The 25,918-nt window shown below is 40.6% G+C and overlaps 2 protein-coding genes across 10 annotated transcripts in view; both read left to right on the top strand.

Annotated features, from left to right (window-relative positions):
• Window positions 1–2,247, top strand: part of fat1a (FAT atypical cadherin 1a) — a 78,036-nt gene extending 75,789 nt beyond the window's left edge. For 7 of the 9 annotated variants that reach the window (XM_074665398.1, XM_074665403.1, XM_074665402.1 and 4 more), the window contains one exon: window positions 567–2,247. In XM_074665398.1, coding sequence (XP_074521499.1) covers window positions 567–1,246 — 680 coding nt within the window. In that variant the 3' untranslated portion in view covers window positions 1,247–2,247. The remainder of the gene's footprint in view (window positions 1–566) is intronic. The other 2 variants (XR_012598036.1, XR_012598035.1) reach the window with 2 other exon arrangements.
• A 13,194-nt stretch (window positions 2,248–15,441) lies between these two features.
• mtnr1aa (melatonin receptor 1A a) overlaps window positions 15,442–25,918 on the top strand; it is a 39,345-nt gene continuing 28,868 nt past the window's right edge. Inside the window, exon 1 of the mRNA XM_074665432.1 lies at window positions 15,442–15,972. Within this exon, the coding sequence (XP_074521533.1) occupies window positions 15,789–15,972 (184 nt within the window). The 5' untranslated portion in view covers window positions 15,442–15,788. The remainder of the gene's footprint in view (window positions 15,973–25,918) is intronic.

Below are 25,918 nucleotides of genomic sequence, written 5' to 3'. Positions count from 1 at the left end.
TTAAATTCTCTACATCTGATTGGCCTTGTGGATGTTGCTGATTGAATCTAGTGAGTCTATGAGGAGCCGTAGAGAGATACAAACCTGTAGATGACTTTATTACTACACATTCTTTCCTTACTGTAGTTGATTCATGAAAAACCTTCAGACCAAAAAGCAAATCAGGTTATTTCCAACAAAAATGCATAGGCCTGAAGTCTGTTTGATTGAATTAATTCTTTTAAAAGATTTTTAATGATGGTGTTGTCCAAACATCTCAACATATTGCAGCGAGTAAAAACTACATTTTTCTTTAATATACCCAGCTATGTTTTTTTTTCTGCATAAAACAAGAGATAACAAATGTTAGACAGATAAAATCTGTGTTGGACAGTCTGTCAGTGTGTCTGCAGTGTGCTGCTCTCACAAAGTGTTGTGAAGTCTTTATTAATGAACAACCCGTTGTGTTTCTTGTGACTGACTGTTCTGTTGTTGCATGGTGTGGGTTTTTATATTAACACATATCACACTTAGTGCTGCAGTTGAGCTTTGATGCCAAACATTCATGGCTGTGTTTATGCTTGCAGGATATCACTGGGACACATCTGATTGGATGCCAAGTGTTCAACTTCCTGGAATCCAGGAGTTCCCTCAGTATGAGGTTGTGGAGTCGCCCGCCCCTCTGTACAGCGACCCGAACGCCATTGATACCGACTACTACCCCGGCGGCTTCGACATTGAAAGTGACTTCCCTCCACCGCCAGAAGATTTCCCTGCAAATGACGACCTCCCACCGCCTCCTCTGCCTGAGTATGCCGACCGCTGCGACACACTGAGGCCTCTGGGCAGAGATCTGGACCCACCTGCAGGCAGTCCAGGAGGCTCACCTGGGGTTCGCCAGCGGCCAGCTCTGCCCCAGCTCTACAGCCTTAACCAGTACCTGCCGCAGCACTCCTACGCCAGCGACTCTGGTGATAACGAGGGCCAGGGTGCCACCTCCACCTCAAACACCACCACCCCAGCTTCCACCATGGGCACCAGCGGCTACAGAGGAGGCTACCCACTGGGTTGTAGTCGGGACTTTGACTCGTCAGCTCTGGACAACATGTCCATGTCTCTGTACACGTCCACAGCCTCCTGCTCAGACATGTCAGCGTGCTGCGAGGAGTCTGAGGTGATGATAAGCGACTACGAGAGCGGCGACGAGGGCCACTTTGAGCGGCTGGTCATCCCGGGGCTGGACTCCCAACAGCACACTGAAGTCTGACACTGGATCCAAACAAAGTGCCTGAACCCACAGCTACACCTTATGTTTCCCCCCGCTGTACACATACTATATGTGCACACAACAAACACACATAGACACACGCACGCACATGCACACACACACACACACACACACACACACACACACACACACACACACACACACACACACACACACACACACACACACACACACGCACAGTGAACTGATTCATTCGCAGGGGTTGTTGAGACTGGTTTCAAAGGCCAATCGGCTGAGAAGATCTCATGAAGCTATAGGAGAAACTCTGTAGCATCGTAGTGTCTGCTCAGTCCAACTCCTGCCCCTTTAAGAGGGCGTTGCCATCGCTTTATGTAACTGTCATCATTCACAGGAAGTGAATTGTCTGAAGGATCATCGTTTTGGTGTAAAACAGGAAAAGCAACAAGAGAAAAAAAAGAATATTCAAGACAATATCTTTGTTTCTCTAAATAAAACTAAGCAAAGTTTTTTATACAGCTCCTCATTTCAATGTAAATTTAAATGTACAGTTTTGATTTCAAAGTTTACTAGGTTTTGTAGATATTCTATGCTTTTATTTTCAACAAAAAAAGAGTTAAATGGTGTGACATTATCAGCCTTACTGTGCTTACATTCACAAAAAAGAGAAACGTTAAAAAAGAAAGAAGAAGAAAAGAACATGGCTTTTCCGAAACCACACAATGTACTCGTAAAGTTAATCGTCTCTTGCTCATTTCAAAAAGGGTCTTCAATGAACGACTGCATATTCTTGTGTTGTTTTTTTTATTTGTTTGTTTGTAAATTTTGACTTTGGAACCTCTTTATTTTTCCACCAAGAAAATGGGACCCAATATATTTATAGTGCAGAGTTATCCATGGACACGTGACTTTTTCAGGTGTCTATGTGTGTGTGAGCAATGCTATGGTCTTGTTAAGGTTTTTATTGAATACTGCCACGAGCTCACGCTTTCCTACTGGCAATAAATTATTCCTAAAAAATAGTTCTGTTTTCTGTCTTCTTATTTCTAAACTAGACGTACAGTGACGATTAAAATTTTGTAGAAAGTAGGAAGGGGTTCACAATGATTTAGGTAAAGCACACCTAAAATAACTCTTACAATATCAACAAACAACAACAGCAGCAGCGAACCATCACAGCATACCAATCTTGGAAAACATATATTTGGAATATGCTGTAATGTATCATGCAATAACAAAACCAGCCTCATTTCACGTCCCCCGCCCACGCTCATTTTTAGCCCACCCAATGTTGCAACACTGCTGACTGGTTGGTGTCTAGACTCACAAAAACAAACACATGCATTGCACTCACTCAAAGATGCTTCAGCTTGGTACAGTCCACAGCAGAACAGAATCTCACAGAATCTGCTCACTTCTTTTGGTTCTCTTTTAAGATAAATAACTCATTAAAGTTTATAACTAAACTAAAAATCTTAACATTAAGGCAGGGTTTGTGACCTATACTGCAGGCAGCCACCAGGGGGAGCTCTATGTTTTAGCTTCAGTTAGGATAGGTAGTGCTTTGTTCATGCCCAAACTCCAGTTTCAAAATGTAAAAAAAGATAAGTTTTCATGCTTGTGGAGTTTTTTTTTTCCAGATATCTGAAAGTTTCAGGCTAAATTCTCAATTGTCAATGGACGCTGCAGCAAACACACACTTTTCAGCATTGTGTGTAGAGCAGTCAGACAAGTCGGGGCTCTGGATTGGCCCAGTAACTTGCTGCATGCCTCATGTAAAGAGGCTACAGGCCGACTAGGTTGTATTTTATCGGTAGCAGCTTCACTCCCTTCTCCCAGCCCTAGTGTCCTGCTTCACTGTCTTTTCTGTCAAGAATAACGTGTGAAATGCCCAATATTCACATCTATATACATATGTATGTATTTAGAAACAACTGTGAAACAATCAGAGGAATGTGAATCAGGACTACATGGAACAATCTAAGATGTTGAACTCTCTATCACATCCCATTGGAGTCCTCCTCTCAGTCCAACCTCTTCTCCACCCCAGCGGCTGTGTGTATCAATAAAGCCGGCTTGTCTCACATGAAGATGAGAAAGTAACATGACCCTGGTAGCTTCAGGCCTGATGCAGCACTTCACTCACTCTGTGTTTCTCACTCTTCAGCTCTGTGCACTGTGCTGACCCGGTCACAGCTCCATGCAGAAACTGACTGTTCCTCCTCCAGGGTGCTGCAGTGAAGGATGACCTTTGACCCCCAGTCAGGACAGTGGAGTCACTTCACATCTGCTGTAACAGGCTGACAACTGTCAAGTCATAGCTGCTCCATCTCTCTAACGAATCATATCATGTCACCAAAGTGACAGGCTGGCTGCGTGGAAGTGGTTTCAGATGTACTTCTGGACTGCAGAGTCTGCCAAAGCTGAGGTGCACACTGAAAACACCCTCCATGCCCCCTTCAAGTGAGATACATCTAAAAAAAAAAAAAAAAGAGGCCTCTTCATGGCTCTACTGAGCTATTTATTCATGCTCATGAAAAGTAACAAAACACTGAGAACTTTTAGGCTGCCACATTAAGGAGGCAGTTGTACTCATCCAACAAAGCTTCCTTTGAAATCTCATAAGAAGGACCAACAGAGTTCTTATAAAGGAGGAAACAAGAGGGAGAAACCAGCCTCTGTTTGATGATGACACACTTTCCTTACAAGAAGCCTTTAATCTGAAGCTAGAAACTCAGGCAAGCCAGGGGTACTTTACTTAGAACCCGTAAATCAAATTAATCACATGTTAAATCTGTTTTCATCATTGAAATGAACTGAAATGCTATTAGACCATTCAGGACTCCTAAGAAAAAAACAATGATTTTTTGGGGCGGTGTTTTTATATGAAAGATGTACTTTCATCTTACCAACAGAACTGACATGTTGTTCTGGGCAAAACATGGTACCACATCCGTAATGTCACCTGTGACGTCCCTCAGGGCTCTGTGTTGGGCCCCACCCTCTTCACTTTCTATCTGCTCACTGTGGATGAGCTCATCAGCAGACATGGGGTTTACCTCTTTTCTGAAAACCCTCCACTGGCTCCCTGTCACACTCAGAATTGAGTACAAGGTCCCCCTCCTCACCCATCAATGCATCCACGGTCATGCCCCCCAGTACCTCAAGGAGCTCTTCTCCCTTCAGACCTCTTCATGTTCCCTCTTTTCCACAAACAAAAGCATCCTCAAAGTCCCCAGAACTAAGCTCTGCACCATGGGTGATCGGACCTTCCTGGCTGCAGCTCCGAGGCTGTGGCACGCCTTTCCTGACCACCCGAGGGCCCCACAGACTACAGATGCTTTTAAACGGAACCTTAAAACCTATCTATTTAGCAAAGCTTTCGCTTAACTCTAGGCTCTCCTTTGCATCTTAAATCTCATATTTTATCGTTTTATCTGTTGATCTGTAGCACTTTGAGATTCCTGTCATAGAAAGTGCTTTACAAATAAAATTTATTATTATTTATTTATTACTCAAAAAGGACTATTGAATTAGAACACAATACTGTTACAGATTGAAACCAGTAGTTAAAACTAGGATCCAAAAGCAAAAGCGAGCAGAGGCAGAGGAAGCAGATTCAGTGATTTTATTTAACAGTGTGGGGTGGTGGGGTGTGAGTCCAGAGTCTTTTAAGATCCAGAGTGTGAGCGAGGCAGTGAGGCATAGTTTGGGCGGAGGTGTAGGAGGCTTGCAGAGGCACCAGTGGAAAAGGAGAGGACAACAGCAGCTTGCTATAATCAAACTTCGAGGGTAATCTGAAGAACTAGAAACACTTATAACTTGAAGAGTTGGCCCATGTACCACTGAAGCAGCAGGAATACTGTGGCCCCAGACTGTAGTCTTCACAGAGATCAAGGCCATGTCCACACATAGCTGGGTAGCTGTGTATGCGGAAACCGCATGTTTTTATACATTCACACCTGTTGTCCACACAAATACACAACCACATGTCAATACAAACATTTTTTTCTAAAGACTCCGGCAAAAGTGAAGATTTTGGAAAACTCCTGTTTCATATTTTTGTGCAGACTCTGGTATATGGAGTTTCTGGTCCTCAAACATCACAGCTGAATGACGGTTGTCGCGAGTTTTACGTCTAGAAAACACTGGCAAATATGCACGTGTTGGCAGATTTGCCCAGCACATGTGGATGAAAGTATTTAAAAAAACTAACTGCTGCAATAAGCTGGTTTTCAGTATAATGTTCAGCATTTACCTTGGAGATGAGATGACCTGTAGATGCTGACAAAGGTGAAGCAGAAAGGCTGAACTGAATACCTGAATCTTTGCTGATTTTTGTCCTTTTTGCCATGCTTTCCTCACTAATCTGCAGGTGTTTTCAATGAAAACCTGCCCAATGAGGTCTGTTTTATCCCCCCTTTCAGAATGTTACTTTAACGATTTATAGTGCGCCCAATTGCAACCCTCATTGAGGGTCACTTGTGGTGGCATTCTTTGTGGCGTTCACTTTTCTGTGGCAATCGCTGAGGTATCTAAAGCTGGCTCATCGCCCAAATTTTTGTTTTCAATTAAAAGCAAAAATCATCTGGGAGTTTAAGGCACCACTGTTTTTTGTTGTTTAGAACAAGCTACCTTTCTGCCAGTCAGCCAATGGGATTACCAGAAGTTTCTGGTTGAGACAAAACACTTCCAACAAAAACACCTGGGGGTTTAAAAATAAGGAGAGTGCAGAAGTTGGAAGCAAATTTCATTTCCTAGAGTGTCCACTGGAGGCTAACTTCAAAAGCCTACCCATATTCAAAAGGAATATTTTTATATTACATAAATTTTTCAACCATGTAAAAGTTCTCATTTTAGTCATTACAGCTGCACACAGGTGGTCTTTAAAACATTACAACTGAGAGTTGTGTGTGAATTTGCATAATTACAGGAACGCCAAATTGCATGACACTGCATGCCTTATAACATGATTATGTGGTATTTTGTTATAACAACATTCGTTATCTTGTTAGAACAAGAATAGTAACAAGAAAACATCAACAACTGTGAGATACACAGTAAATTGTTGTGGGGGAAAAAAACATTACCCCATAATCACTAATGAGATAACTATTGTTGTGGTTTCGGGCTATAAAAGCTAACAACAACAACAAATCAAGTCAAAACAACTATTTGATTTACTCTGAAATGTCATTCCTTCAGCGTCTATTCAACAAGTTAAACAGCTATATGTCCAAGAATTCTTGAAATGCTTTCCCACAACTCGTGTTGTCATGCTGCTCTACTTCTCAAAGAAACACGGAGCAGATAACATTCCTCTGCTCCGGAACAATTATTTCCGAGCTCTATTTGTTTATTTCTTCTCTTCTTCTGTACTTATTTTTATCCTAAATTAGACCATTGCTCGGACCCATCCCTGGGAAGGAACCACACTTTCTCAACAGGGCTGCAGAATAAAAAACATTTCCGGAAACATTTCCACAGTCTGAGAGGTTTAATGTGTGGAAACTGCAGCAGTGGTTGGTAATGGAACCACTTTGCAGCCACTCATGTGCTGCTTAATCTCATGCTTGGTGGATCCAATTAACTGTGGAAATGGCACCAGGTGTGTTTCCATTAAATGAATTAAGATTTTCATACCTATTAATGCATTATTCATATGAGTGAATCACAGAAGCAGTTCTGTGGGAAACGGGGTGTTCTGCTTCAGGAATTGTGATTATTAGCCTCACAGGGGAGGCTGTAATACCATTTGACAACCACAAGAGGGCTGCATACTACAACTCTTCTTCAGAGGGAATTGTTCTGGAGCCAAAAACAGCAGAGGAACACAAGAAGACACGTGCAGTCTTCACTCACTGGGCCCTTCCGGATGAATGAAGGAAGACAAATCAGACGATTCATGGATCAGTTGCTTGAAAAGCCGGGTTATGCGTGCAAATAAATGATGTCAACTCAAACTCTGTAGCATTCCTCTACCAAAGTGCTCCATCTGCTTGTGTAGTGTATGCCTGCCTTTTCTCCTACCACCTTTAAGAAAAATATTTGTTTATTCAATGGATACTACATTTGTTTTGCCACAGTTGTCGGGCTGAGACATACAAGAAGGGAGAGTGTGATTAGGAAAAGGCTAATGTGCTGTTTAATCACACCACTGTGTAACTAAATATTTGACAGAGCCAACAAGGCCCAAAAAGAAAAAGCTCTGTCATTTATGAGAATGACGCCAAAACCCCCCTCCCGTGACCCAGAAATGTCTCCACTCTATGAAAAAAGCTGATATTAACATCGACCCACCTCAGCTGTCTGACGCTCTGTTGTTATTCCCAGACAAAGCAGAAGAGGGGAAAACTGCGGGCTGCTGCACAGGGACAAAGACACTTGTTGAGGTCAGCTGTTCACAACTGTAGCAGCAGGCGTCACAACTGCAGAGAGGATTCCCACCTTGTCTGTTGTAGCTGTATTAACACATCTTCACAACATGTCTCATATTGGTGAAAACATCTCAGTAGGTCTGTGTTTGTTTATCACTATGTACCTGATGAGTCATTGTGCCAGGCTGGTCTAGCCTGACAGTAATAGTTTCATCATGTAGAGAAAAATTATAGAGGACTATAGTGACAAAAAAAACTTACAAAGAGGGATGCACAAGTAATGAAAGGTGCTCTGGTGTAAAGGGCATTTTTGCAATATTTAAACTTCCTTATTTCCTTGAGAGAATGTAGCAGCAACACTCAAATGACAATCATGAGCAGTATGTATCTCAAAAAGCTCCCTGATGACTGCCGTTTGTTCTTAGACCACTTTAATTTGTTTGACTTTATAACTTTTCTTCTGTTTATTTCAAAATTGAAATTTGTTGAATAAAAGGTACAATGTATGGTGAGTGATTGTTTATGTAAGATAAAACCCCACCAGGGTAGACAAAAGCCTCTTCACACACAGAGACACTTTGCATCAGTTGTCTCTGTTTTCTAAATTTAGATTGACATCCCTTTCTCAGCACAGTCTTCAAATAAATTGAGTTTAGGGTTGCATAGGTGTGGAAAAATCCAGAAAATTCCTTAAAGTTCCTTGAAAACTCATTCATAATGCCTTTTAAAAATGTTGCATTAGTTATGTTTGCATGCATGTCTGCATAAAACAAACCAAAGTGTTAAATATTTACACATGTATATGACCAGGCAAATGCAGTTAATAAAAAATACCCAAAAGCTCCCTGAAAATTCACGTTAATTCCCATTCATTTCCGAAAATTGCCATGGAAGCTTCCAACTTTAAAAATTTCCTTAATGTTGCAATACGTATATGGCATGTTGAGGGGTGGGTCTCAAACACTTAGTCCATAGCTCTGCCCCAAAAGAGGCTCAAGAGAGTGGGTTACCAGCGGTTCAGTACCAAGCCCAAAAAAGGGCAACACCCTGTAAAAATATCACCAAACACAAAGCAAACACCATTTTTACATTTTTCTACCAAAATACTATGGTAAAATTATCAATTCATGGTAGCAGTTTTTGAGTGTATGGTGGGACACATTCATATCAACACAGACAACTCTGTCTAAATTAGCAAAACATCTCTTTGGCACACTGCGTATGCTTATATAGAAATTAATTTGTTGAGATATACAGTTGTACAGTCTGTGCAACTTTGTGTCTTTAGAAATAGAACTTAAAAAACTATTTTCTTTTCTTTGATTCAATAAAAGCAAGAAAGGATTAGCCATTCTTTTCTATTACGAGAATTCCTCAACATTAAAGCATTGGATCACCTGGGGTACGTTTAACGGGGGGGGGGGGGGGGGGGGGTCTCAATGAGTTTTAAGAGGAACATTTTAAAATAGTGCAAAAACATTCCAGTCTATTTAAAAATGTATCAGTCAAACCCACAAAATACTCAGCTATGAAAGGTTTAATTATGCTGTGAGTTAGTGGAAAACAAACTCTTCAGTTGAACTCTTCACGACAACAAAACACAAAAACAAACAGTGAGGTTTCATTCATATGAGATTAAACCACTAACTGCATTGTGATGTGTTTGTTTGGAATCATGTACCATAAAAAAATCTCTCTGTATGTGCGTGAGAAAGATACACGTACACAAATGCAGGGACCGCTGACCCCAATAATCTTCTTTCTACCAGCATTCACATCCCTTTTCCTGGGTGGAGCTCCACTGTTGTCATGGCAACCAGCCAAGTGGAAGGGGGGAGGGGGGTGAGGAGGAGGTTATGGGGGAGGAGAGAGGAGGGGGCAACAGCAGATAAAGGCAAACAGTTGTGTTTCTCTGTGGGATGTAGTGATGACCGGTGAAGCAGCAGAGACATGCCGCGCCTGTGTCGACATCGCGCTCATTACATTACTGCTGTCCTCTCATCCTGCTGACAGCTCTCTCAAATGAGATTCATACGTATGTGTTTGTGTGTGGGATTGGTGTGCCTATGAGGGGTTCCTCTTGGCACCCTCCCTTCTTCATCATGGGTTCACCTGCCCTTTCCCTCTCCCACACATAGCACTTGTCTCCCACTCTGCTTTTTTTTTTCTCATTCACCTTTTGCCTTTTTTTCCCCCTCCCTCCCCCACAGAACTGGCTCACTTCAACCTACTTCTCCATTTGCCATGATGAAACAATACAGCTTTGTGAATTATCCCGCGTGGTCTTGTTAATCTGTCTTTGTTTTAAGCCAGCGATGCCCGGAAGCTTCCTTGCAGTCACTATCAACGATAGGAAGAAAACTACAAGAGAAAATCCAAGAGAAAGTGTGGTCAAGATTCAAAATCCAGTGGACATGCAGCAAATGGTCAAGATCTTGGGTCAGGCCAGCGACCCATGTTCATTAGTTTTTATTGTTTAGTGTAAAATAATGTGTATTGTTATTAGGTCGTCCAAGCTAGCTAAAACTGCTGTTAGCTCGGGAGCAAATATTTCCATTCAACATTTTTGTATAAGAGTAGAAAAATGTCATATTTCTGGCTCATGTAGATTAACGTGGGAAACCAAACTTTTTAGTTTATCTCATGTTAGCCTCTGTCATGTTATCTACAAAGTGCTTCCCTCATAACGTCTCCCAAATTGCCACACACCTTTTGTCCTCTACAACCAAAAATGACCCCACTTGTTATTTCAAGGTTATTGTAAAAACTGTCAAATCTATTTATTCTTTTGTCTTACTTAACACATTACCATGAGTTTTCCCCTTCTTTTTGGATTAAGGGCTAATAGATTGTGTTTAGTGAAAAGTATACCCTGTTTTTTGACAGCAAAATATTTTATTTGGGGTCCAAGTGATCCCCAGGACAACACAAGAGTTTTTACTTTAAAAATATGGGCAGATTTCCCACCGGATTCTTAGTTGAGTTTAGATTTCTAAGCATTCTGAATTTTCTGTTCAGTTGTCCAGTTGATGAAAAGTGTTAAAAAATTTGATCATCAACCATAATCATGTGACTTAGAACTTGAAATACAGGAGTGTAACATTTGACCTACATCAGATATTTCCACATTGAGTTTGTTTATGAACATGATGTATTGTCATAAATATCCTGAAAGTTGACCTTGTGTTTTATCTCCACTCTTCTCTTAAAGAATATAGAAAAAAAACTGTAGCAAACATGAATCTTAAACCCTGTTCAACCATTTCCTAAAAGCACAAGAGCCCAAACAAAACACAGTTTCCTTCTTGCACATACATCCTCCTCCCCCTTGGAGGCCTGTTCATTACTTTGCCGTGGGCTGACTTTCATGTTCTATGCTTGCTCCTCTGCCGCTTTAATTACTGATTTATAAACTACTTCAATTATCCATTAGAGAAAAGTCTCGTTGCTCAGGAAGCCCATAAAGACACAGCAGGGAAATAGCTAAATCATGAACTCAAGTATGGGATAGAAGAAAACCAGAGTATCCAGTTCCCAGTTTAGGAGGACTTATCACATGTGTACAAGTACAGTATTATAATATACAATGATATCATATTTCAATTAACAGGTAAGGTTTTTTATTTTCATCGGGGAAATAACTGTGCGAGTGGGCACAAAATCATTTCACAACCAGTCTTGGCTATTGCGGTCTGTGTTTTGAGAAATACTTGAATAGAACTGTGAATCAGACCATTATGTGCAGTGATGAGTGGATGAGTGCTTGAGGTTCGTGGTCACAGGAGTCCTCATTTATTCAAGTTCTTGACAGTAATAATTTATCATCATCAGATCTGAGTCAATGAAATAGAGACATCTAACTATAGAAAACTCCCTCCTTTTAGGGATGTGGCCTAAAACACAGCACAGAGGACCAGACATACAAAACAATATATAAACAGAGGCGAACAGTATTGGGGTACTTTATAAAGGTGGTAAAAAAAGACAAAGTTTTGGTTTTGTAAAGCTTTGGTAGATTAAAAAATGTGTAGCATGAATATGTGTGCCAATGTACACCCCTCCCTACAAAGTAACTGACCCCCCCCCCCCCCCCCCCCCCCCCCCCCCAACTTAAATCATCTTTTACCAATCAAGAATCCAAACATATCAAAGCCATTTACAACTTTTTTTTTATCCTTCTTCTTCTTCTTCTTCTTCTTCTTCTTCTTCTTCTTCTTCTTTTTTTAATTACAGATCATGAACATTAAACAGCTAACTAGTAATTATTTTTTCTGCTCAACCAAACAATACACATTTTTTTTCGCTGCAAATCGCCCTTTTGGTTTGATTTAGTGTGTTTGGGGTTTCTAGGGTTTCTGCAGACAGCCTCTGGGGGACTCTCAAAGCACTGCAGTTTTCGGCACTTAAATAGGCTTCATGATTTGGGATAGTGGGAGCCAGTTTGTTCTGACACCTTTAATTAGACCAACTTTAACCAACCAGAATTTTTCTTGTATTTGAGTTTAAATAGCTCTTTTGTTTTGACTGGACCACATGTCAGCATTTTCATTCACTCTCTGCATGCACCAATAAGTCCTGGCCATGACTGTGTTACTAATTAGCTTCTTAACAAGGCGCACTATTTTGCACGTACAACAGAGAGGGAATATCCAAAAAGAGCTAAATCTTGGATAATCTCTGATGAAGTTGCTGTTAACAATGTGTTTTTGTTATTCATGTTATATACACAGAAATATTGGAAAGTTGCTTTCTTGTCAATTATCATCAAACATAACTGAACAAAATGGTAACAATTTAAATAAACCTGTTTACTGCTTGATTTCACAATATGAGCTGTCAGACTTTACTAAATAGCATCTTAGGACTTATCAAAAGAGAACAAAAAGGTGGCTTTGATTTCAGCAAAAGCACTTATCAATGACTTATTTCACATCCAGTGAAAGAGAAAGTGATACTAAGTCTAAGTATTTAGGACTTTTAATCTGCTCAGTTAGATTCTGAAGCTAAATCCAAACAAACCAGCTAAACAGAAATGATTAAATATCAGCAAATTAATTTAAAGAAAACTCATTTAAAGACTCTTTCCTTGTCTTCATGCACAGATCCCCTGAACTGTACCTCACAATACTTACATTTTGTGCTCACTTACTGCTATAATTACTTAAAATGTGTTCCCCTTTGGCCCTATTTTGATGCACATGCTGATTCTTTAATGTGGTTTTGAATGCACTGAAGATTACAGCGAGGGCTGATCGATGTCTGCTGCACAGTTTAGTGTGAAGAACACGCTGACCTAAAATGTGATATTGAGAGATGAGAAAGAAAGAAATGATGACCATTTTCTGGAAGAATGTGACTTACAAATAACCTGTAATAATGAGCTGTTTGTGTCATGAGATGATGTGACAAAAGGCGATGAGTCAGGGGAGAAGAAAAGAGATAAGGATTATTATAGCTAATAACTTTGGCATGCAGCTGATGGGACATTATGTTATTTGGGGGCAAAAAATAATAAAAAATGAGATTCTTAGCAGAATAAAAGCAATATCAAGGTCTGATAGCAAACGTTTCTCCCTTGCAAACAAGAAACGACTGAAAGAAAGAGCGACATGACTTCTGAAGAGACTAAGAGCTAAATCTCAGTCATTTTATGAATTGTTTCATTCTGTGATTAAAGAGACTGTGTGTTTTCTTAAAAAGCTAGCATCAGTGCTAGGGATAAAGACTCTGATTCCCATGAGTCCTTGCTCCCGAATATGGTTAAATGAGTCTAACCAAGGCATGTGTTAGTTTTGAAGAATGAATGGAGATTGGATCTTCCCTCTAACACTACTTCAGTAGTCAGTTCAAGACAACTTTTTACCAGGTATGTGACGAAGTAATGTATTTGTCAACAGTTAGAAAGCGCTGTTGTTTGAAATGTGACTTTGTAAACGCTGTTTGTAGCATACTTAAGTAGCTAGCTGTAGGGCACAAGCAGCGCGATGCTCAGAGACTTGTCCGTAGCTTGTAATTTAAATGAAACCTTGTTATGTCCTGCCAGTGGTCATCTACCGAGTAAAGCCAATGTAACCTTACTCTTCATTTTATTGAAAGGCTCTTAAGTTTGAACAGCCAATTGCAGAATAACTGCTGGAAACAGCTAAGCCCATTTTTTAGCCTTTAGTCCATGTTTTAGCTTTCAGCCCCTGCTTTATCACACTCCTGTTTAGCTTTCTTCTGCTCCTTTTTTTTCTGTCTGACAGTCCAGTTCCAGTGTCTATCATTACTTCAACAGTAATCCAAGAAATTGTTTTCAGTTCAGAAAAACACAGATCTATCCTGTCAGTTTACTAACCTATGTCAGCACGCATGGTGTTGCCACTGAGACTTTCACATGCCATATTACTTTGGTTCCTGTCCAACCCGATCAGCATTTACAAATCACCTTTTTTTTTGGCACTTATAAAGTTGTGAATTATGATCAGACATTTACAGACAGACAAGAGGTCAGACTTTTTTCTAGATTACTAAGAAAGTCCTCACAGTCCCTTTAAGAGAACATTTATACATCCATAAGTTCTGTGTCCTTAATAATCCTTTGCATTGGCAGCTGTAGGTGGCAAACAACACAGTGAGGCTGAGCGTTCTTTTGTCCAGTAACAGATAAGCATACAGGCAGAATAAAAGACCTTGCTAATCCAGTCTCCCCATAAATAAGTCTTTACAGTTTGTTTATTCATGTCTACAGTGTGAGGGATTAATTAACTTGGTATATTGAAAGTAAAGCATAGGCTATTGATGATTTTGCTTGTTCCAGTGCAGGTAAAGAACCGTGATGACTGAGCTCCAAGAGCTGAAAAATATATGACTTGTTAGTCTGTGAGACTGAAAAGTTACTGACATTTTTAACATTTTGGGAATACTCAAATAGAGATCTCAAAATATGACTTGAATAATCAGTTTTGTCTGCTGTATAACTATAACTTGCTACTGTTAATTATGTTAATATAAAAATGTGTAAATCACAGAATGTTAAGAGGAAAAAGCCAAAAAGAGCAGCACCTCCTGTTCTTTTATTAGAATGGATAAACCCTGAAATAGCCGAGAGTCTAATTCGGACGACATTAGGAAGATAGCTCATAGACTGAACAGATAATAGATTCCTCTCAAATGTGATATTTTTGTGTTGTCTGCATTAAATCAACCATTGTTAAGGTGATTTATGTATTTAGAGTTCTGTCTTATTTTGACAGGCTGTCATTTTCTGAGACAGCTCGATAAGCAGCTGAAGTGTTTGTGTATGTGTGGGGGATTGACCTATTTATTGTTAACATTAACTAACAAAAGCATGATGCCCATTGTTCGAAAAGAAACAGCTTCTATTCAGTGATTCAACGAAACATTTCTATTATATTGTATTTCGTTGAGAGGGTCGACACACACCCTTCTTTATTAAACTCAGTGTTAATACATATTAAATGAATCAATTCCAACCTCGGCTAAACGGAGGCGAGAAAGCAAACGTTTCCGTTCATCCTACACCAGAAAAGGGAATTTCAAAAGAGGATGATATAAAACCAGAACTGAGCTCCCACACCAATGTGAGCTATTTTTGACATACACTGGAGTGTCTTGGCGTTTCGGAGCCTTCCTGGGATTGTAGGGATTTTTCTGAAACAAAAAACATGAATGATTCTACCGAACGATAATGAATGGGCTGCTGAAATAAAGCAAAGCGAGCAACCGCAAAGCCATGAATGAACACGCATCCTGTAAATGAAAAGAAGTAGGGCGCTCTGTGCCGTCACACGCTGTTGTTCCTCTCCTCGACCAGCAGGCAGCAGTATTTCTCCCTACAAAATAAAACCGCTCGTCTCAGGACTGTTTGATCACATGCTGGGCAGGTTTGAAGTTGCGGCTTCATGTCACTTTCCTGCGCACCGACAAAGTGAATGGCACACGGGCGCATTAGTGACACCGACAGAGGGAGAGGACTGTCTTCTCGAGCTAAAGCACCGCACGCGGGGGGAGAAGAGGAACAAGCAAGAGGAGAAGCGCGCGCGTGGGGAGGATGAAGATGAAAGCCGCGGGAGGCTGTGGTAGTATCCCACCACCGGCGTCTCCAAAACCCAGTCTTTAGAACGCACGGGGAGTCGCGGCACGTTGAATTTGGGCCAGTTGAGAAAGTTTAGCGGCTGTGGACAATGTTTATAAATGGGTCTCACCTGAACAGCTCGTCGGAGGACCCCAATGACACAGTCCTGAACCGCCCGCCGTGGGTTACTACAACTTTGGGGTGTTTTCTCATCTTCACGATCGTCGTTGACATCCTGGGCAACCTCCTGGTTATCATCTCCGTGTATCGGAACAAGAAGCTGAGGAACGCAGGTGAGTGAAAGTCTGGAAGAAAGAGAGCGTGCGTGTAAGCCGTCGTTGTGGCGCGCGCGTGATAAAACTCAACTGCGGTGAAAGCAAAACAAACCAGAAACTCGGAAATTAAATAACAAAAGTGACTTGTCTTCACTATATTGAATGATTCACCGTTATATAACGAAGTACGGCGTTTCATTCACTTTATTTTATAGGCGCGTTGTTATGATGAATGAAGGAGACATTTTATTTTGGTAGTTTTTAGAGGCGAGCCCGTCATTACAAATCCGAGCAACCACGAACATGCCAGAGCACGTAACACAAGACAACGTCAGATCATAACAAAATCGAGGTTTTAGATGTCTTTTAACCACATTTGTGTTCATCACTTCATATTCCATTTTAGCATCAATATACAAAAGCTATTTTCAGTATAAAACGGAATTGTATGTCATGTGTTCATACATACATACATATATATATATATATATATATATATATATATATATATATATATATATATATATATATATATATATATATATAATTTAGACTGGACCAGTCTGATAAGCATTCCACCACGATTTAAAGGCTTTACATAATAAACTTCCAATTTAATGGTGACTGTAATTACATTATTTGAAGTCAAATGTGATGGGCATCTCCAATCGACCTTGACTTGCCAAAGCCTACTTATGAGGCAAATATTTCACTGACCTATCCCAAGTGCGCCAGCTGCTCAGCAGGCTCAGAGAAAAGAGAAACACTATAGCAATTATTGACACAGTCTGAAGCCACGGGGAAAGCCCAGCGCTGCTTACACTAATGCTTCCCAGGCTTTACCACCATTAATGCTTCTTCAGCTGGAAGATTTAATTCAATAACTGTGATGACAACAGAATGTTAAATGTATCACCGGTTTAATGGTGAAACTTGTGCCATGCATGAGTGTTTTTTTTTATTGCACACCACTTAAGCATGGATTTAATTATGATATGGTTTGTGGATTAAATTGTGTGCCCCTTTAGTTAGGACAACATCGACACGGTGGTGTTTGTCTTGCTCGGATGCAGGTGGCAAAATGCTTATAATTTAATAGTCACAGAGCTGCTGAAAGCCCCCCTTGAGAGTCTCCTGACGTGCTGAGCTCTGCAAACACCAAACTGGCAGCTTCACATATCATAGCTGTCATCATTTGCAGGCTGTAGAGGGGCGATTTGCTAAATACACTCTTGACGTTACCATTTCACTCTGCACTGAAATGTTAGGGTCATGATAGTTTTACATCATGTGGATAGAGCACAGAGAGCCCCCTGTGAGAAATATAAAGCGTATCTGGGATGTTCAGGGAAGCGATTGACTCTGATTGAGATTTCTGCCAGCTCCTATTGCTTCTTAATAATCTGCGTTTGTTAGAGAGAACTTTTTACTCTGAAAGACTTCCTGGATTTGTGTTCCTCAAATGAGCTGCTCTAAGCTAAGCTGTCTTGATATCAGAAAATGGGAATGTAAGCAAGATTTACAAAGTATCTGCGTGTTAAATTGAGAAACAAAGTCTGAGACAAGAGGAGAGATACATTCAGGGACTCGCATCTTTGAAGTTGTTCCCTTAATTATTTCTTATCAGATGTGAGGAGGTCATAATGCAGCGGCAGCAGGGATTTAATCAAGCATGCAGTTAACTTACATTATCTGCATATTCAAGCCTTTAATGCTGCATATGAGTGTTGTGCATTACCAACCCAGAATCACCACTTATTTATTCAGCTCATTGAACAATTCAATTTTCCTTTTTTTTTGTTTTGCTACACTGAATTGCAATCGAGCATCCAGAGGAAAAGTCCACCATTTGAGGATCTAAAGGGAGCTGATGAGCAAACCCTCGACTTAATTGTGTTTGCAAAACTGATGGTGAATACTAACGAGTATCTTCTTGCGTAGATTGATGACGTTGTTCTCCTAGTTCATGACTTGAAGGCACTTTTTCTACTTTCTATTCAAGTTCTAGAAGATGTGCGTGGCTAACTCAGGGCGCTCGCAATTTGCTTTTCAAAGAGCCATCGGTAAATTGTATGCAAATTGGCAGACATATTGATTGGTATAAAAACTTTCCCATTCATACTTTCCATTTCATCACTGCTGGAATGTTTTGATGATGAATTGGCTGTTGGTGCTGGCACTTATCTGCTGGAATTTGATGCCACAGAGGGTTCACTGAAACACAGCTACACATTTGACTTGGAGAGAACACCGGACTCGACTGTCAGGAGTTTTCACTGCCTCACTTTCTGTCCACTAAGAATTCAATTTCCTGCTGAGCAGATTGAACAAAAATAAGCAGACACAAATGTTTTTGGCATGCACTTGAGGCTTTTGGAGATGGCAAAGCAGTCGAACAACAAGGGGATAAATATAAATAATGAGAAATGAAATCTACTTGGTGGAGAGCCTGGCAGGCCTTTGGGAGGGGGCATATTCCAGGCGGCAGCAGCACTGCTGTCCCCCGCAAGACCAAACTCTCAGTCAGTGCACGATATGGCCAGTGAGCGAAGCCAACAACACATGGTGAGCAGTTTGAGCTGCATGGCTGGATAAAAAGTCAGTGCTGTGAGCTCAGCCTAATGCCAATAAATCATCTCACATGTACCTGTTCTGTTGGAGATAAAGGGAATTTTTCAATTCATGCTGGAGGAAAGAACAAAAGATGCCAACAGGGAATAGCCACATTTGGCGATTTGGCTCACTGTTTGGCTGGAGGGAGACGTCAAGTCACAGAATATAATGTAAAATGGTTTAAAAAGAACATATTGCTTCTTTTGGAGAAAAAAATGTTGCACTAGCTTTAAATTTTGTCAGTTTTTTGTTTGTTTTTGATACAAACATCTTGCTTTTCATCCAAGTTTAAACTACAGCCATGTGTATCTTGAATGCCAGAGAAAGAAGACAGCATGCTGCCGTGTCATGCAGCAATAAAGAGCTAATTTTTTAAGCAAAGTTTCTGGTGGAAACTCTGAGACATTCTCTTGGCCGCTTAAGCGATCCCTCAAGTTTGGGTGTCATCAGTCCTCTTAGAATAACAATTGCATCATGACCCTCTCCTCTCATATGTTATCAGCCTAAACTTGTGAATGAGTACAAAAGAGGTTTCTCATTTTTCCACATCCCAGCATCTTCCCTGTGTGTGGACTGTTGTGTTGCAAACATATCGCAGATCCACGGGAGCTTTAAACAGTGGCTTACCTACTGTACCGCTCACAGTCTGACGTGACAGACAAAGACTGACACCTCTGTGCTCCGAGCTCTGCTGTTGCAAAACAAACCGAAGGAGCTCCACACAGGAGCGCTTCTGTCTGTTTTTGAGTGTGACACCGAGTTTATCCTTTTTCAACACTGCATGCATGACTTGACTGCATGCCAGCAGAATGTTATTTTGGATCATTCATTACACGTCTTTTACTGTCTGTTGCAAAATTATTGCTCTCAGTTGTAATGAATATTTTGAGGCATTAATGCAGAATTAGAAGGTATTTACACGGGCCTCCAATTAAAATGAGCGTTTTAGGTTTCTAAATATCCATCGGCTTTGTTTAAAGATTCTGAACGGAAATTGGCTCAGTGCTGTGGAGCTTAATAAAGAGATGATTGTGAAAAGAAAACAAATCTGGCTCTGTAGATGTTGTTGAGTAGATGCTGATTTTGCTGCATCCTGTTTTATTTTCATTATGAGGGGAGCCTTTTGAAAGGCTTGTTTTGAGAATCCTTTAGAGCCCACTTTATCACGGCCACACACATCCAAATTGATAACAGAAGTACGCTTAGACTGCTGAACAAACCAGTTTCCTGGTTCAAGTTTATGATGTCTTGAGAGAGAAGGAGAGAAGGCAAAAATGTTTCCTGTTAATATGATGTAATTTTCATGGTTTCGAACCTCAAGGAATCAACAGCTTATTTCTCTGTAAGTTTATTCTATGGTCAAATTCTATGTTCTATTCTATTATTTAGGGAAGCCCTAATCTGGCTCCTTAAGCTTTGATACCAATAGCCAAAGCTTTATACTGGTCCAAACTGATATCAGTATTAATGTAACACTCTTTAATTCTTAACTCATTGGCTGCCAGCTGTTTTCAGAGCAGGGTGACCAATCTTTCAAGACCAACAGAATATTGTGTTCTCTGTAACACTGGACCTACCAAAAGAAAGAGTTAACTCTGTTCTGTCATTAAGAAAAAAAGGGTTGTTTCTACCTCTTTCCTGTTCATTAGTAATCAGCAGTAGAACATAGACTGGTTTCACCAAAAACACCTGTTTTTGACCAATAAACAAAGAAAACGAGTTTTGATTAATTCTTATTGCTCGTCTCCAAAGCTCCATCCTTTGATCTTGGCCGTGATCTCTATTGTCTTTTCTCACCTTCATACTCTGAGTGTGAGCTGCCTGAACTTGTCCGACTTGTAATGTTTCGCCATTTTCTTTCTGTTATCTAGCAACTTCTTCTCATAATCTATTCTGGTCTCTCATCCAAAGAGAGAATCACTGACACTGACAGGCGTGAGTTTGTCAGTACACTAGTTTACAAGTCTGATACTGATGGACAAGCTCCGCCAGACCACCCCGGAGCCTGTCCCATTGAAAAAACATAATTGATGGCTATTGATGTCATTGACAGTCAGTGAGTTAATAGTTTCAACAAGTGTGAAATACCCTTTCAAACTGCTTTACCACTGTAGTTAACTTTCTTGCAAATGCACGGACCTGCTGGTGATGATGATCACAGAAGAACATAGAACTGAATAGAATAGATCTGCCCTATAGATAGGCCTTTGCCATTGATATCCGGACTTATTTTTAGAAAACCATCTGTCTCTTGTAAATAAGCTCTGTCAATGAACTTTCTGAAGCTGTGTGGCTCCTGCAGCTTCGAACACTCATAATTTTGAGTTTAGAATTAGAAATCACAAATTTGAGAAAACATTGTAAACTATTCAAGACATGAATGTCTAAAGATAGATGGACTAAGTGGTTGATTGATAAAGAGAGTGATACATCAATTTCCACATGTAACTTATTCCAAAATGCAGGCTTAATAACAAACCATTGAACATCTCAGAAAATGATGGAAAGCACTCCGGCTAACCGATGCATTGCATCTTGAAGTTGTCTCCTTTTCTCCCTCTGTACATGAAAAACTCCTCTTGGTACGGCCAGTTGCACTTGTCAAGTATGAACTCAAGTATTAACTCAGTTTATTACCTCCAGACGTCTGTGCTTGTGGTGGCAGAGTTTCCTTTTCCTTACTTCATTGGTGTGGTCACAATGTGATTGCCTTATTGGCTGCAATTTGCTGATGGAAGGCTTCAAACGGTGGGCGTACACAGTTGCCACTACTGGTGATTTTAGAGAAGTAGATTTCATGGTGTAAATTTTACTCAAGTATGAGTAAAATTGCATACTTAAAAATAATCATGAAAGTACAAGTACCAAAAAATCATCCTAATTTCAGTAACTTGAGTATTTGTAATTCATGACTTCCAACCCTGCTCCAGACAGCGGTGTCAATATCGGCTGGTTGTATCATGTGTTCCCCCCTCTGACGACATGCCTGCCTCTCTGTGAAGCCTGCTGTGCCTCCTCTGGCTCGCACAGCTTCAGTTTCACCCTCAGAGACTGAGACGGTTCAGATGAGTTGATGATAACTCTTGCCAGGGACTTGAACAGTTTTCACTTTATGAGAGCCAATTTTATTTAACTTTATGGGTTCTCCTCATGTGTTTCTGGCGCATTATCCTGTGTTTCTCACACAAGATGGCAAACTCTATGAAATATCACAGATTTTATGAGCCCTCCTCCACTCAAAATGTGTTTGTTCTGCTGCTTTATTTAATTTTTTATTTATTTATTTATTTACTTTGCTGCACTGACTAACATTGGTACATAGTTTGAGACTTGAAGGCAACTTTTTATATTCATTCTCTTTTTCTGAAGATGAAACTTGTCCCTCTGTGTAAGTTGTGCTTTGGTTGCTAACCCAAAAATGTTTCTTGGTTTCTTTCTTTGGTTTCATCTCAAATGGGTGGGATCTTCTCTTGCAATCACAAAACATATTCCAGACCTGGTAAATATAAATATTAAAAAGGATGATGCTGATGTCATCTTTTAAACTGTTAAGTGTTCATGTTTTTAAAGGCTTATTTCAGATTTCCTACTAGAGGAGAAAGAGAAGATTAGAAGTTCATAAAAATATAAATCTTTTTAAATATCTGTATAAGACATTAAATCAAAGCAAAAGCAGGGAATACATTTTCGTTCATGGGGAAAGGATCTTTTTTTATTTTTCCTCTTTGAGCATTTCTCCAAAGTATAAAAGAATTTCGCAGGAGTTCGAGTCGGGCCTCAAAGCTAATCCATGAAGGAGTCTCTCAACGACTGAAGAGGTCACAGGTTAGCGAATCAGCCTGTATGTGAAAGTTGACATAAGAGGTACTGCGCTGTATCCACTGAATGTTTTGGGTCAATACAGTATCAGATTATGCTCCCCCAAAATAAACACTGTTTCAGAGCAGCCACATATTTCATGCCCTCTGCTTCATGATTTAAATATTTGATACCATCCTGAGTGTTGTTCTCAGAGTTCATTAGAAATTGAATGAAAACACGAGCTAACCCGGAGCCCAGCATAATAAGACAGCTTTATTTAATTAGAGCTCTTATTTTGGCTGACGCAGTCCTCTCATTCTTACTGCTCTCTCACAGATATGCGAAAGGCGCTGGAGTCGCAGCTGCTCACTGGGTTTGTCAGTTTCTGTGGTGCTTGCTGTGATAAGCATCAGAGCGGCACAGTATGGTGGAGCAGCTTAACACCATCAGAACGTGGAAGAAAAGGGCTCAGCGGCAAAAAAACACAGACTAATTGGGGACCTACAACAGCAGGGAGGTCATGACTTTGCAATTAATTTACAGTTTGCCCGAGCTGAATAAATGAACATTGAGTGGCAGAGGATAAGGATCTCCTTCTTTTTCTTCATGAGGCACTTAACTCCTTGCTATAGATTCGTTAATGCCCCTGCTGTCAGCCTGGACACAAGAAAAAAAAAGAGAAACACCCGCTGGCGTCTCCTGATGCTGCTTTGCACCTGATAACGTATAGTCAGCATTAACTGTTGCTGTCAGGGCTCCTGTGTGTCCTGGACATGTTGTGTACTCTACATTTGCATTAATTACAGCAGGCTTGCATATCCACTTTAGACAGATTTCCTGTCATAGGGGTCTTTGGCTTTTATACAGATTAAAATCCAAACATAAGATCACACCTAGATCTAATTATAGAGCCGATGTATGCGCAGCTCTGGTTCCTCTGCTGGGATTGTGTGTATGATGTTATCGTTTGTTTGTGTTGCTTACCTTGTCCAGCTTGTTTTCTGCTGCCTTTTCCCTCCGATGCAGCGAGTGCGAGGGGCTCACAGCAGTACATGATAGTGGAGATAAAGAGAAAAAAACGGGGAAATACTCCAAAAGAGGCTTACTTTCCATTCTCAGAAAAACACTCTATCATCATTCTAGTCATTTCACTTCATTGCTTCCATCATGAGCAGCTGGATTTATGTTTTTTTGGGACATGAAATGCAACAATCATACAGAAATTGTTCAATTTTTCTTCTATTTGTCTGGGTTTTTTTAACTCTTGGCGGGTGCAACTTTGTCCTGCTGTGTTCAGGTGCTAAGAAAGATAACTTGACCCAGCAAGCGCTCGTTCGACTGGTAGAGGCACCACAGTTTCTAGATTTTTTTCATGATTCTCTAATATTTGCAGGGTTATCTGAACACACAAAGCCTAAAGACAGTAATCCATTCTGTATATATGATTTAGTATCGGCTGTATAGGATTTTGCCTTAGAGAAAACACCTGTCTCATTCACATTCTGTGTACATTCCACCCAACAAGTTTTGCGCCTCCATCTCGGTCACCCACCTCCTCTTCCTCCCATGCTTACTCACCCCCACACATGCTCACTGGCTTGATTTTTTTAATCCTTCTTTTCACTTAAAATTGACCTTCTAGGAATCCTATTTCATGACACCCTGTCTGCTTGCATCACTCTGATCCAACAGCCTCACCGTGCAACGTTATGTAGTCAGATTGCATACCTGTGGAGGAATTTGGCCAATAGTGCTTTGCATCAAAGCAGTCAGGTAATAAGACGGTTATCACACAAACCTCGGTGCATTTCAGGTTATAATTATATAATGGCCAAGTGGGCAAATCAATTAGGGCTGTAAATCTTTAGAAGTGTTAAACAATTACTGCCGTGACATGGTCAAATTTAACAAGCTCAGGCATCTGGTCTTCTCCATCACAACCCCCCTCCCCTCCTCCTGTGCTTCTTTCCATTTCCTGCTCTCATTCTGTCTCACACTGGAGATTGTTTTAACGTCTAAAGAACAACATAATGAGTCTATAAATACTTACATACAACAGAGCATATTTGCAGCCATTAAAGATTGTATCCCTCCCACTTCGGCTAACCCTCCCTCTTCATCTTTCCATGCTTCCCTGTGCTATTTTTAATCATTTACAATATTATACAGCGCAAACTTGTTTCTGCATGAACTGAGCTCAGGATGACGCACATGGGGAGCTTAAGGCAGTGAGATCAAGTAAAACCTAATGCTCATCCAAGGGGAACTATGCATAACACATGCATACGGCAGAGTGCTCGGTGTAGAGTGGGAACTGTTTGATTACACACACACATACAAACACGAGGCAGGAGGAGCTCAGAGGTTAGAGATGCTGGCTGGTGATGTGAGGGGGTGCCAGTTTGAATCCCATTCGAGGCGATTCACAACGGGGGAACGTTTTCTGCGCTCAAGGTGCCCTTGGATGAAGCACTTAGTCCACCATTGCTGCTCGTTGGAACAACAGAGGAAGACTGTGGTCGGACTCAGCAGCTCCCAGCTGTGAGTGCGTCAGATTGTATGACTGTTAAAGGGAGGCGCTGGTGAAAAAAGGGAAAACATGCAGGGTCAGCTGATACTTCTTGGATAAAATTAGTAAAAAGAAATAACAAATGAACAGAAGTGCAGCTCAGACTCCTCCTTATGGCGAACTACAATTTTGCTTTCACTGGAATACAAGCATTAGCAGTAATCACATCAAAAAATCTAAATTTAACACAGGGAATAGACAAATTATTTGATATTAACAGGAAATGCTTTCTGGATCAGCATGCATGCACTTAAACTCTTTATGGGGGCCCTGAAAGGCAGGGTAAGTGAGGACTTGAGAGTGGGGGATGAGATGCAGTGAATGCAGTAGCCTTAGTATGGGGTCCTACTCTTAACTAGTTGGTCCACTGTAGCCCCACGCACTGAGGAAAATATAAGTTTCAGCTAATATGTGTTCTGTTGTATCATTATTCATCACTGTTTATACCATTAACATAATGTTGTACAGTGTCACTGCACATTCATAGTTTTCCATCCTAAACAATTTTTCTTTTTCAATTTTGAGACCAGGTGAAAAACTAGACTGAATCAGAAAGCCTGACATCTCTTGGAGCCAACAGGAAAACTCAGAAGAGTGGCACGTTATGATGATTTTTATGGCAGACACATGAATGACATTTTATGTAGCCTTGTCAACATTCCCACATTGAACCATTTCGGTCAGCTGTCTCTGGGGTCAACAAAGTGTTTCATCACCCAGATGCATCACTGATCTGTTCACACACTCCAGATGACTGCATCATGCTACAAAAATAACCACTGAAACAACTACAAAGCGAAGGAGTGAGAGTGCAACATTCCAATTATAATCCTTTAGACATGTGCCCGATGGCCCTCTTTTAAAACCAGAAACCAGATTTAAACATAGTAAGAATTAAGAGGAAAACAGCTGCACTTTTGTTTGATATAATCATTTTATTCTTCAGTTAAAGTGCCAGTTTTAAGGAAACATGTTAGCCCC

This window comes from Halichoeres trimaculatus, unplaced genomic scaffold (genome assembly GCF_033239565.1).
Source record: "Halichoeres trimaculatus isolate MK-OKI-2021-1 unplaced genomic scaffold, fHalTri1.1 fHalTri1_scaffold_2, whole genome shotgun sequence".
NCBI lineage: Eukaryota > Metazoa > Chordata > Actinopteri > Labriformes > Labridae > Halichoeres > Halichoeres trimaculatus.
This window is presented reverse-complemented; position numbering and strand designations above follow the sequence as displayed.